Below are 14,529 nucleotides of genomic sequence, written 5' to 3'. Positions count from 1 at the left end.
GTGTTATTATTCTGATCATATTGTATATTATTTAATTACTTGAGTTTATTTGATATTTTCCAAGTATTGAGTAATTATATTATAATTTTAAACTAACTTATGTAACTTACAATTCATTTAAGAGAATGATTTTCACTTCACATCAACTTTTTATTTCTAAATTCATTACATGTTTTCTTTTTCTGTAAAATGGAAATAACAAAAGAAAATGCTTTTGACACTTGAACATCTGACCTGTTTTAAAGGTTACACCCAGACTCATGTCACATACTAGGTTTTGTTAAGATGAGGTAAGCTTTTTGTGAAAGTATGATTTTTATAAATAGGTTTATCACTACCTGTTGGTTTTTATTTGATTCTGCTGAATTTTTTTTGCCTTATTTTAGGCAGCTAATCCAGGTTGTTTTCTGGAAGATTTTGTGAGGTGGTACTCACCCCGTGATTATATTGAAGAGGAGGTTATTGACGAAAAAGGCAACATGGTTCTGAAAGGAGAACTGAGTGCCCGAATGAAGATTCCAAGCAATATGTGGGTAGAAGCCTGGGAAACAGCTAAGCCAATTCCTGCTAGAAGGCAGAGGAGACTTTTTGATGACACACGGGAAGCTGAAAAGGTAACTGAGGTTTCAGTATCCAATACTAGAAAGCTAACGATTGTTCTAGCATTTTTAAAAACTCACTATAGTAGACATGAAAGCTTTGGACTTGAGAAGCAAAGCTTTGAAATTTAATGAGTCTTTTATATATCTGCTATTCACATTTAAGATTTAAGAACTAGTTGCAACTAGGCCGGGGAATAAGACATGTATATTTTATATATAATGCTTACCATTGGACTGTCTAATAGTATATGTTAGAAGCTTTAAAGCTGGTCACATCCTTTGACCTAGCAGTTTGACTACCAAAATATTTAAGGAAATAATAAGAAATACAGAAATATTAATGTAGAAGAATGATGTTCAACAAAGTTTTCTAATGAAAAGGTAGATAGAACAAAAGTTTCAGAAATAAGGCTTGGTTCAGTAAGTATGGTATAATCATTTGGTGGACTGCTTTGTAATTATTTAAAAAAATTGGAGTTTTGGAGAATCGTGAGAGCCTCCTGATAACAAATTGTCCTACACACTTCCCACTTAGCTGCCCCCAAACCCCATGAAATTAGTAAAAAAAAAATAAATCTTTGCCTTCAGCATTACTAATAGAGACTATAGTGACCTTTGAATTAACTTTAAATAGAGAAGCCACATTTCAGTGGAGTTCCTAGTGCTGTAAGCCTGTATATAGAGAGTGGGGGCAGGGAATCTTAAAAAGAAGAGCCGAGGGATGTAGGAGACTTGGATGGATCACAGAGTCACCCTAGAGGGAGAGAACCTAACACTAATACTCAGTGCAGAATACGCAATGCAAGTATGGTTTGATAGTTCACAGCACTGGCCATAGAGAAGGGGCTTGAAGTGGGCAGGAATAGAAGTGGACACTCGGAGAGACACTGCCTTGGCAAGAACCAGATATATAGAGTAGGAATGATACCCCTTTGAGATAAAGCAGTGATGGCAAAAAAGAAAGAATGGGAAATTTAGGGATTCTGCAGAAATGCAAGAGAAATAGGACCTACCAACCTCTATCACCCTTACTCCATTCGTTAAAGAAATGGTACAGAAGAGGCTACTTTTAAAGTGTGACATGACTAGGATTGGTAAAGAGCAGATCATATCCATACAAAACTATTATAAAAAGGCAGAAAATGCAGATATGATTGTTTGAATTAATAAAAACATTTCCCAGAAAATTGACCATGAAGCAGAAAAAAATTGTAATAGTCAGATGTTCTCAAACCAGCATGGTGGATATGAAAAAAATCATGTTTAATCAGAAGTAGTAAAGCCAACAGCAGAAATGGACCAAAAAACCCCACAGAGAAATGAAACCAGAGCTGGTTTAACTCAGGATAGTAGTAGAAGTATAAGATATTCATATAAAAAATAAAGACTAAATTACAGAGGGCCCAAAGGAGAATAGGTTTACTTTTAAATTTAATAAAAGGTACCAAGAAAAAGCAGCAAAAATAGCCAAGAGAAAGAAAATGTATAATGAGTAAAAGGAATTGAAGAGAAACCAGTAGAAATGAAAGATAGGAAAAGTAAGAATAATATTCATATTCTCAGAGGAAGAACCAAAATATTGGAACAGAACTAATAGTTGAAACTGCAGTCCAAGAAAACTTTCAGGAAATAAAACCCAGTTTTCTTTTACGTATTGAAAGGGCTTTTTCACTAGATGCAGGGGAAAATAGCATAAATAATGAACTCCAAAATACATCACTTTGAAACTACTGGAACTTAAATATTTAAAGAAAAAAAGATTCTCAGGACTTCTAGTCAAAAAGATAAAAATAACTTGAAAGAGAATTAGGCAGGTGTCATATTTCTCAAGACAACATAAACAGCATTTTCAAAAAATGTAAGCAAAAAGTACAAACCAAAGATTTATATCCTACCAAGATGCCCAAATAATCAAGGCTCTAAGAAAATTTTCTCTGAGGTTTTGCACATATAAATTTTTGTACACATGCACCCTTTCTGAGGAGTCCACCAGAATTGCCCTAATAGAACTTTCTATAGTGTTAGAAACATTCTGCAGCTGTGATGTTCAAAATTACAGGCACTGGCCACATAAGACTCTATAGCATAACATAGGAACTGAATTTTTAAATAGCTGCATGGGACTAGTTTCTGCCTTGTTCATATTGAACAACATTGTATAGGAGGATGGACTTGAGCCAACCAAGAGATGACTGTAGAAACTTTGGCAAAGGGCCAGTGGTGAGCATTTTATTTCTTTAGTTTTAGAGCTAAGACTAAAACTAGGTGAGGTTGTGGGTAGAAGATGGTAATCAGATGTGATAGCATTTAAAATTGTCAGACCAGATTATAAAACACTTACAGCAAGGGAATTAAGGACAGTATAAAAAGTATTACTGCAAAGATCTCTACTAGAATAAAAATATAAACCACCTTTTTTTTTTTTTAAACGCAAAGAACACACCAAATAGAAAAACACACATAGTAACAATCAAACACAGTATAGTGAGTCATATAAAACCTAACTCTGTTACAAGGGTTTCAGTGATTCAGAAAGGCTACAGAGTCATAATGGATAAAATAAAAAAGACAAGAAATAACAAGTGTTGACAAGGATGTGGAGAAAAAGAACCCTTATGCATGGTTGGTGGGAAGGCAAATTGGTATATCCACTGTTCCTCAATTAATATATGATCCAGTAACTCCACTACTGGGTATTTACCCAAAGAAAATGAAATCAGTAATTTGAAAAGATACATGCACCCCTGTGTTTATTGCAACATTATTTACAACAGCCAAAGTGTCTATTGAGAGAATGAATGAATAAAGAAGATTTGATATATATCTACAGTAGAATATTTCTCAGCCATGAAGAATGAAACCTTGCCATTTGTAGCAACATGAATGGATCTAGAGAATGTAATGCTGAGTGAAATAAGTTAAAAAAAGACAAATACCATGTAATTTCACACATAAGTGGAATTTAAGAAACAAAACAAAGCAAAAGGAGGGGAAAAAAACGGACTTTAATACAGAGAACAAACTAATGGCTACCCGAAGGAAGATGGATGTGAGTGAAATAGTTAAAGGGGATTAAGAGTACTTACCTTGATGATCACTGAGAAGTAGATAGAATTGTTGAATCACTATATCATACACCTGAAACTAATATAACATTGTATATTATGCTTCAAAAATTAATGAAATAAAACCCAAAATACATAGAGTAGAGATATGATCCTAGTAAGGGTATAACCAAATTACTCCCTTAGTTTTCTGCCAGTGCTTAATTATATGATTAAATTTATCACACACACAAAAAGATTACAAAGTAAACAGTAGACAAAGATTTACCAGGTACATGAAGACAATAAAGAAAGCAGAATTTATGATCCTGATGTGAAATAAAGTAGAAATAAAGCAAAAAAGCATTAAATGATGACACAGAGATGCTTTATAATCTAAAAGAGGTATTTTACAATGAGGATGTAACATTTGTTAATGTTTATACACTATATATCACTGTAGCCATCTATAAAAATGGGAAACCTCAGGAGGTAAGGGGAGAAACAGATTGAAACACTACTAACAGAGGGTGTCGAACACATTACTCTTAATACAAGACAGTCAAGTAGACAAAACTAAAGAAAGATTGGGACAAGGTAATAAGGTTGATCTGTTAGATATATCCCAAACACTACACCTTGACAGTAGAAACTACCTTTTTTTCACACGCACATGGAAAAGTCAGAGAAACTGATAGAATATATTAGGTCTCATATCAGCAGGATTCATAATGGAAATATAACCAGTACTCTGATCTCTGCAGTAAAACTAGGAATTAGAAATGAAACAATAAGGGGCGCCTGGGTGGCTCAGTGGTTTGGGCTGCTGCCTTCGGCTCAGGTCATGATCTCAGGGTCCTGGGATCGAGCCCCGCATCGGGCTCCCTGCTCCGCAGGAAGCCTGCTTCCCTCTCTCTCTCTCTCTCTGCCTGCCTCTCTGCCTACTTGTGATCTCTGTCTGTCAAATAAATAAATAAAATCTTTAAAAAAAAAAAAAAAAAAAAAGAAATGAAACAATAACAAAAAACTAGGACTTCTACCTGGAAATCTAAAAGCTTTATATTAACTCTTGGGTAAAAGAGAAACACTGAACAAATTTCTGAAAAATAATGAAAACACTATATACTCGAACCTATATTTTAGGAGTGACCAAAGGAAGATCCATAGACTAAATACCTGCATCAAGAAAAAACAGAAGAATGAAAATTACTGAATTAATAAATTTCTAACTTCTTCTAACTTAAGAAGTTAGAAATTTCTTTTTTTTTTTTCTTTGTTTTTATTTTTTATTTCCAGCATAACAGTATTCATTATTTTTGCACCACACCCCGTGCTCCATGCAATCCGTGCCCTCTATAATACCCACCACCTGGTACCCCAACCTCCCACCCCCCGTCCCTTCAAAACCCTCAGATTGTTTTTCAGAGTCCATAGTCTCTCATGGTTCACCTTCCCTTCCAATTTCCCCCAACTCCCTTCTCTACTCTAAGTCCCCATGTCCTCCATGCTATTTGTTATGCTCCACAAATAAGTGAAACCATATGATAATTGACTCTCTCTGCTTGACTTATTTCACTCAGCATAATCTCTTCCAGTTCCGTCCATGTTGCTACAAAAGTTGGGTATTCATCCTTTCTGATGGAGGCAACAGATGAATGGATCAAGAAGATGTGGTATATATACACAATGGAATACTATGCAGCCATCAAAAGAAATGAAATCTTGCCATTTGCGACAACATGGATGGAACTAGAGCGTATCATGCTTAGCGAAATAAGTCAAGCAGAGAAAGACAACTATCATAGGATCTCCCTGATATGAGGAAGTGGTGATGCAACATGGGGGCTTAAGTGGGTAGGAGAAGAATCAATGAAACAAGATGGGATTGGGAGGGAGACAAACCATAAGTGACTTTTAATCTCACAGAAGTTAGAAATTTCTAACTTAAGAAGAACAAAGTAAAACCAAAAAAAATAAAGTAAAAGGAAGGCAGTGATAAAGATAAAAGCAAAGAGTGATGAAGTAGAGAACAGAAAAGCAGATCAAATTAATAAATCTTGTTTTATTAAAAAATATCAAAATAGACACATGGTTGACTGCTTTAATCACGAGAGAGAAGAGCATGCACATACAAAATAAGAAATGGCAAAAAGTGCCAACAGCTTGATATAGTGGAAATAGTAGAAAAACAAAAACAAAAAAATCCCCAATACTTTGATGATTCTGTATATAAATTTGTATAAATTTGAAAATGAAACGGGTGATTTCCTAGGAAAATACAGTATATCAAAAATGAATAAAGATAGAAAATGTAAGCAGACATTTCCATAGAAGAATGGACACAGTTACCAAGAAATGATCCCATAAAAAACTAACAGTCCTAGATGGTTTCACAGGTGAATTCATCTAAGTGTTGAGAGACCACGTAGTCCCTGTGTGCTACTTATTGTTTCCATACATACCAGTTGGAGGAAATACCCCAAACTCTTTTATGGGAAACATGGACTATAACATTGGTCACTAACTCTGATAAAAGTAGTATATAAAAGAAAGTACAGACTATAGTACTTAAGAAATTGAATGCAAAATCGTAAGTGAACAAGACTCTCCCCACTTTAAGAAAATAATAAATGCTGACTGAGCGCAGCAATGATTATTTGGAAATCTACTTATTAACTTCATTAATAGGCTTAAGCAGAAAATATATCATTTCCATATAGACTGAAAAGTCTTTGATAAAATTTAATACTCCTAATACAATTGAGAAATAAGAATGAGTAGATATGCTTAAAATGAAAAATATATATATACCTCAGTCCTAAACACAGCATCTTAACAGGGGGAACCCTAAAGTTATTCTCACTAAGGTCAGGAATGAGGCAATGGTGCCTATGGTCTCTGCTTCCATTTAATGTTATTCTGAAGTTATTACCCACTACAATTAAAAAAGAGAAAGCAGGGGCGCCTGGGTGGTTCAGTGGGTTAAAGCCTCTGCCTTTGGCTCAGGTCATGATCCCAGCATCCTGGGATCGGGCCCCCGCATCGGGTTCTCTGCTCAGCAGGGAGCCTGCTTCCTTCCTATCTCTGCCTGCCTCTCTGCCTGCTTGTGATTTCTCTCTCTGTCAAATAAATAAACAAAATGTTTAATAAATAAGTAAGTAAATAAATAAAACCATAGAAATAAAAATTTTAAAAAAGAGAGAAAGCAGAAGCCTAAGACATGAAAAGAAGAACTTTTTATTTGTAGATAAGGTAACAGTATACCTGGAAAAATCTAAAGAATCAGTGATGAAAGTAATTCCTTCTGAAGAAATCAGCAAGGTAGCAGGATATAAAGTTAATATGTATCTAGCTGTAGTCATATACACAAATAATAATCACTCTGAAGATGTAAATGACATTTTCTCTGCATTATAAGAGGAAAAAAAATGGTGAAATATCTAGAAATAAACCTAACCAGAAATGTTAGAAATATGAATAAAGACAGTAAAACTCTTGAACAATAGATATTGCTTGTTCTTGGTTAGAGTGTCTCAACATCATTAAAGTTAGTTCACTTTACATTAATTTATAAATTTAATGCAGTCCCAATAAAATACCAAAAGTCTTTTTTTTTTTTTTTTTAAATACCAAAAGTCTTTACCATGGAGCCAGACAAGTTGATACTTAAATTTATTTGGAAAAATAAACATTCAGGCTTAGGACTCAGGGGTTTAGAGAGTGACTGTTAATGGGTTTTTTTTTGGGTGATGGAAAGGTTCTAATATTAATTGTGGTTTTGGTTGTACGACTCTGAATATACCTAAAACCATTGGATTGTACACTTTAAGTGGGTAAATTGTTATTTTAAAAAAGCATGCAAGAGTAGCTAAGAGTAGATTTTCGGAAAGAGCTATGAGGTAGGTAAATGGGTGAGGGGTGGCAAGGGCAGATGGGGGCCAAATAACCTGACCAGATACTAAAGCATAGTACACAGCCTTATTGTTTATTTATTTAAAAAATTTTTTAAAAAGATTTTATTTATTTATTTGACAGAGATCACAGGTAGGCAGAGAGGCAGGCAGAGAGAGTGAGAGGGAAGCAGGCTCCCTGCCGAGCAGAGAGTCCGATGTGGGACTCGATCCCAGGACCCTGAGATCATGACCTGAACTGAAGGCAGCGGCTTAAACCACTGAGCCACTCAGGCGCCCCACAGCCTCACTATTTAAATAATGGGATAATGGTGCATAACTAGACAGCCCAGTAAAACCGAATAGAAAGTTCATGGGTGCTTGTAGAAATCTAGTCTATGATAAAAATGGCATCTCAAATCACTGGTATTTTTTAAAGGGGGTTGGAGAAGCCAAGGGAGAGGGATAGAGAGAATCTAAACATGCTGTGCATGGAACTGGACTCAGGCTTGACGAGGGGCTTGACCAGGGGCTTAATCTCACAACGCTGAGATCATGCATGACCTGAGCCCAAGTCAAGAATCTGGTGTTTAACTGACTGAGCCACACAGGTTCTCCTAGATGGCCCTTTTAATAAGTTGTTTTGGGGTAACTGAATAGCCATTTGGCAAAAGATAAAATTAGATCTGTTTCTCATACCACACACAAGAATGGACTGAGGAAGAAAAGTCAAAAGACAAATGATAGAGATATTTGTAAACTGGGAGAAATATATATATTTACGGATAAAGGGCCAAAATACTCTAGAAATATGGGCAAGAGGGATGAGGAGATAACTCATCCCCCAAAAGATAATTACCCTTAAACTTTTCAAAAAGATGTTCAGCTTCATTCATAATAAGAGAAATGCAAATTAGAAAATTTCACTGAGATAACCATTTTTCACACATCACATTGGTAAAAATTTCACAGCTTAATTAACACTCAGGCCCTGAGGCCACAACTCTCATACATTACTGGTGAGAGGCAGGATGATACAACCCCAGGTGGAGAGGGACTTGGCAGTATTTAATGAAATTTACATATGCATTTACCCTTCCACCCCAAAAGCAATCCCACTTCTAGGAATTTACATTTATACTTTCTACAACGAAAAACAAAGATGCACCAAGTTGTTCATTGCTGAATAAATTGTAATTAGAAAATAGTGGAAACTCTCTATATGCCCCAGCTTAGAAGCTTTATTGAATACTGTGGTTCATCTTCATAACTGAGGACTATGTAGCTGTTAAAAATAATGAGGAGAATATCTATTAACTGATAGTGATTTCTAGGATATGTTTTTAAGAGAAAAGTAAAGTGCAAATGAATATATATATATATTACGCTTCATTTTGTGTAAAAAGGGGAGATTAAGAAAACGTGTCTGTTTATCTTCACAAAGAGAAATTTATCTTCACAAACAGAGAACACTGAAATTAGTTATCCAGAATGTTTGAAAGGGGAGGAAAAAATAGAGTAAAAGGAATATGGGAGGAAATGACATTTAGGAAAGAGTATACTTTCTATATACTTTTGACTTCTGGAAAAATGTTAACTGTCTGCATATTCAAAAATTAAAATAAACCAACAAGATTGGAAAGAGGGGAAATGACCAAAACTGAAAGCAAGCAGAGGTAGATCACATACGTTATGTTTGAATATATATACCCCCAGGTATGGGGAGAGTTGGGAGAGAACTGCAGATAAATCCTAAACTCATTTTTCTAGATTTGTTTTTTTTGTAGTGGTGTTGGGTAAGCAATTCTGAAACTTTTAGGTGGATCATATTTTGAGCAAATGAGTAATTAAATGTTTTGGTGTTGTTGGAAGCCAGAATTCTCATTGTGGAAGTGAGATACAAACATGGAATTGAAGAAAGAGAGGAAGACCAGATGGCAGTGCATTGGAATTGGTGGTATTGGTGTAGACCCATAGGTTTCTAAAGTATGGATAGATATGTGGGTATGTCCATATGCGTATATATATTTTGTAGCTTTTTTCTGAAAGAGTCTAGAAGAAGTGACATCTCAGTAGCAGTGAACACACGCACACACATATATATGTATGTTGATTTCTAGAATATTCCTCATTAAAAGCAACCAAGCTTTCCTCTGTGAAATAGCTGATTTCAGAGTTGGGACAAGGAAGGTATGAGTGTGGAACATTCTATGTTGCCAGGAGATAAGGAACTGCTTAAAAAAAGATAGGGGCATAACATAAGGAGGTAGTTTGAAGGGATTCTTACTCACCAAATATGGACAGTTTGAATGGCAAATAACTAAGGAAGAAATGAACTATAAATGACTGGGAAAAAATTGGAACCCATGGGTCCACATTGACAATTTGCAGATTAAAAAAATGGGAGAGATTGGAGGCGTTTCAGCTCAAAGATGACCGATAAATGTGGAGGATATACTGGAGTAGGAAACTCTTCATTTTATGACCATATTCATTGGTTCATGTGAAAATCATCAGAAGATGTCTAGGTGGAAATTTGGGTGAAGGGTATCATAGTTGCAAGGTTTTAAAGTGTCTCTCCAAGACAGCTGGAAAATTGCAACGAAATAATAACTGTGTAGTAGAGAAATGGGGCAATACCTTGAGTGGATGTTCAAAGCTAATATTAATAAGGGGTAGATGCAGATTGTCTGCATCGAGATGTGATACTCTGAAGGATCCAAGAGTACTTATGCAGTGACCCATGAATGCATATTCTGCATCTAAACATGAGGAAGCATTAGGTAAACCCAAAATGAGAAACCTTCTGTTCTAAAAAAGAGCCGGAAAAATAAAATCCACAGCACACAACTCTTAAGAGTATATTAAAGAGACACAGGTACCAATCGAAACATTACCCAATGGCCAATATTAGAGCAATTGGAGCAGCAAAATAAAGTACTGTTGGACTGTAACTCAAATAAAATAAACATCCTTGAGTCTGTAGTATTACAAATAAATGATTGAATAAATTGGCGAGAAGAGACAAATCTATGCAGAACTTCAAACCTGCTTTGCCCATGAGATGGAACAGAACTCGCCATTGTGTAAGCATGTACCGTGCATAATGACTTCCTTCCAAAGAGTGCAGTATGCAAATTGGAGAAAATGAGTAACTTCACAGTACAGAAACCTGACAAATACTGTCTTAGCCAGATAAGCAAGTTTAGCAACATGGGTAAATCAATACTGATGAGTTTCATGTACTCTTGGTAAGAGGTGATGAAAAGAGTACAGCTCTCTCATCTTTCTCCCAAAGTTCTAACCCCATTTTGATCATGAGAAAGACATTACATAAGTTCCAGTGGAGGTACTTTTTAGAAAATACCTGACTAAAATTTCTTAAAACTGTCAAGGTCAGGGGCACCTGGGTGGCTTAGTTGGTTAAGCACTTGAATCTTGGTTTTAGCTCAGGTCATGATCTCAGGGTCCCTGTGTTGAGCTCCACACTCACTTTTTCTCTCTCTTAAATAAATGAATAAATAAAATCTTTAAAAAAAACTGTCAAGATCAGTAAACACAAGCAAAGTCTAAGAAAGTGTCACATGTGAGGGGAGCCTAGAAATATGACTACTAAACATAATGTGGTATCCTGAATGGGCTCCTGGAATAGGAAAAGGACGTTAAATAAAAACTGAGGAGATTGAATATACGGATATTGACAGGATGATTCATCACAGCAAAAATGTGAAACTGGGGCACCTTGGGTGGCTCAGTGGGTTAAGCCTCTGCTTTCGGCTCAGGTCATGATTCCAGAGTCTTGGGATTGAGCCCCACATCGGGCTCTCTGCTCAGCGGAGAGCCTACTTCCATATTCCTTTGGAATATGATTTCAGTACAAAAAAAAAATCATTTGGCATTATCTTGTATATATCCAGTTCTGTTTTTAGGTATATGCCCTCAAGAAATTCCTCTAAAGAAATTCCTCTACATGTACACTAAGGAACATACCCAATAATATAACGGGAGCCTTATTTGTAATAGCCAAAAATGGGAGGGGCTGTCCATTAGTGGAGGAGCATTTTAATGAATGAAAATCAGTAAACTACAGTATGTATCAACATATTCATCTCAAAAACAATGCTGTATACAAGTCGCTGAGGATCAGAACCAGAAACATTCCGTTTATACAAAGATTCGACCCAGACCATACTAAGCAATACATTGTTGGGGGCTACACACATATGTGAGAAAACTATGTAGACAAGCAAAAGAATGATTAGTAGTTACTTATTGATGGTGGGGTGTATGCAGAGGGGAGACTTGATCAGGGAGGCACACAGGGATATGGAAAGTCCTGGTGATGTTCTTTTTCTTAAGCTGGTTGGTGGTGTGTAAACAAGTGTTCGTGTTATCTTTAGGCTATGTATTAGTACTCCGGTATGTATATTTCTTAAAAAAATTTTCAAACCACACAGAATTCTCCAAGCCAAAAAGTAAAGGTTATAAGTCATTAAATGAAGAAAGCAAGTTATAAATAGTATGTATACTGTAGGGTTTTTTTTTAAGATTTTATTTGTTTATTTGACGGAGAGAGACACAGCAAGAGAGGGAACACAATCAGAGGGAGTGGGAGAGAAGGAGGCAGGCTTCCCGTTGAGCAGGGAGCCCGAAGTGGGTATTGATCCTAGGACCCTGGGATCATGACCTGAGCCAAAGGCAGACACTTAATGACTGAGCCACCCAGGTGCCCCTATAGTATAGTTTTTTGTTAGGAAATTGAATATGCTTCTGTCTTTGTGTTTAAATGGACATTGAAGTAAGTCTAAGAAGATAAACACAAAAATGTGTTGCTCCTTAGGAAGTAGGATTTCTGGAGATCTTTTGCATTATACTTCTGTGTATGTATGTATGTATGTATGTATTCATTCATTCATTCTTGAAATCTGTGAGCATTTATCATCCAGGTTCGTGTTATGAGATTAGATTTCTTTTGTCTTTATTGCTGTTGAATAAGGAGCTTAAAGGTAGGTCCATGTATTATATACAACTTCTCTGTATTTTTTTAATTAGAACAGTAATAAAACAATTTCCATTTTGGAAAAACAATAAACCAAAAAATTAGACGAAGGTCTCAATGTTTAGAAATGTTAAGTTTCCATTTTGGAAAAACAATAAACCAAAAAATTAGTCAAAGGTCTCAATGTTTAGAAATGTTAAGTGAGTAAAGCAGGTTACAAAACAGTATTTTACAAACCTAATACTAGTTCACCTAGTCTGTGTATTCAGTGTCTTAAAAAATCCTGGAAGGAGAATGTTCCGCCATCAACAATTGTTACTCTAGGTGGTATACTTTACAGAAGGCTTTTATTTTCTTTGTATTTTCCTAATTTCCATATATTAAATAATGGAAAGAAGAAAAAAATGGGGGCATATTCATCACTATAAAATACTGAAGCCCTTATTAATTTTCAGTAATGTTATTCTTTTTTTTTTTTTTTTAAAGATTTTATTTATTTATTTGACAGACAGAGATCACAGGTAGGCAGAGAGCCAGTCAGAGAGAGAGGAGGAAGCAGGCTCCCTGCTGAGCAGCGAGCCCGATGCGGGGCTCAATCCCAGGACCCCAGGATCATGACCTGAGCCGAAGGCAGAGGCTCCAACACACTGAGCCACCCAGGCGCCCCCAGTAATGTTATTCTTAACCATTGTGGGTAGTAGCTACTTAACTAGATGAGTAGGGCAAGGTACTAAGAGAAGAGAGCTCTCCTCAACTCTTGTTATAGATGTGAGTTCAGAGGTGCACAGGATTTTTTTCTTCTTTCCTAAGTGGCTGTTTTATTCTTTAATAGCTACATTGATCATTCGTGTATCTTTATGCCTCCTTCAGGTGCTGCACTATCTGGCAGTACAGAAACCTGCAGACCTTGCTCGGCACCTGTTACCTTGTGTAATTCATGCAGCTGTACTCAAGGTAAAGGAAGAAGGTAAATATCTTATTTGATTAGTCATTAGTTCGTTTCCAAAATGGAAGTATATTTTCCCTGGCTTAATAATGGTTTTGATCTTCTTAAAAATAGAAAATCTGGAAAACATTTCTTCAGTTAAGAAGATTATAAAGCAGATAATAACCCATTCCAGTAAAGTTTTGCACTTCCCCAATCCAGAAGACAAGAAATTGGAAGTAAGTTTGCTGTGGTATCAGTATCTTGCCAAGTGTTCTCCCTAGTTGGCAGTAATTATTTTGAAGATAAATTTTTAAAGGCTGCTTTTTTCCCTCTCCTATTTTCCAATGTATGTCTCTCTCTTTTCCACTGTTAGGAAATCATCCATCAAATTACTAATGTAGAAGCTATAATTGCCAGAGCCCGCTCACTGAAAGCCAAGTTTGGAACTGAGAAATGTGAACAAGAGGAGGAAAAAGAAGATCTTGAAAGGTAATTGATATTTGAGTACCTTTTGTCTGTAGGAAAAGCCAGCACTCTCTTTAGAACATTTTAATAGAATATTTCAGTTCTTTTGTGGTACCCTATATTATTTGTAACAAGCATCAGCTAGAGACAGAAAAATATTTAATTATCATAGACTGTGACCTCTCCTGTATTTCTGGGTATTTGTGAGGCATTTCCATTCCTTTCACATTTAGAAACAAGTCTACTGGGTCTTTTTTTCTAGTATGTCCTTGTTTGCTCTTGGAGATGTCCCTGCAGTTTCCTGTGGAAAAGCTAGTCACTCTTTGTTACTTGAAATGCCCCAGAGCTTTGCTTTCTCTCTTTGCTTAGTTTTCACTGTTCCTTTATCACAGACTGAGGTGTTCTGAATTTGTATTTCTGCTCAGTATTCCTAGTTATTTATTTAACTTTAAACAAGATTTTTGAAAGCAAAGGTGCATATCCTGTGCACCTTGTGAACATGTTTTGAAAGGGTGACCAGATGGCCTCTCCAGGATGATACAGATGACCGGGTCAATCTTCTCCTCCTGAGAGAGACTTGGCACCATTACCTGTCAGTATG

The 14,529-nt window shown here is 36.0% G+C and overlaps 1 protein-coding gene across 4 annotated transcripts in view; it reads left to right on the top strand.

The window, feature by feature from the left end:
* RAB3GAP1 (RAB3 GTPase activating protein catalytic subunit 1) overlaps nt 1-14,529 on the top strand; it is a 113,828-nt gene that overhangs the window by 92,211 nt on the left and 7,088 nt on the right. For all 4 annotated transcript variants that reach the window (XM_032354077.1, XM_032354076.1, XM_032354078.1 and 1 more), the window contains 4 exons: nt 387-614; nt 13,406-13,502; nt 13,596-13,699; nt 13,837-13,952. In XM_032354077.1, the coding sequence (XP_032209968.1) occupies nt 387-614; nt 13,406-13,502; nt 13,596-13,699; nt 13,837-13,952 (545 nt within the window). The remainder of the gene's footprint in view (nt 1-386; nt 615-13,405; nt 13,503-13,595; nt 13,700-13,836; nt 13,953-14,529) is intronic.

This window comes from Mustela erminea, chromosome 8, assembly GCF_009829155.1.
Source record: "Mustela erminea isolate mMusErm1 chromosome 8, mMusErm1.Pri, whole genome shotgun sequence".
Taxonomy (NCBI): Eukaryota; Metazoa; Chordata; class Mammalia; order Carnivora; family Mustelidae; genus Mustela; species Mustela erminea.
The sequence above is the reverse complement of the archived record's forward strand: the minus strand, read 5'-3'. Positions and strand labels throughout refer to the sequence as shown.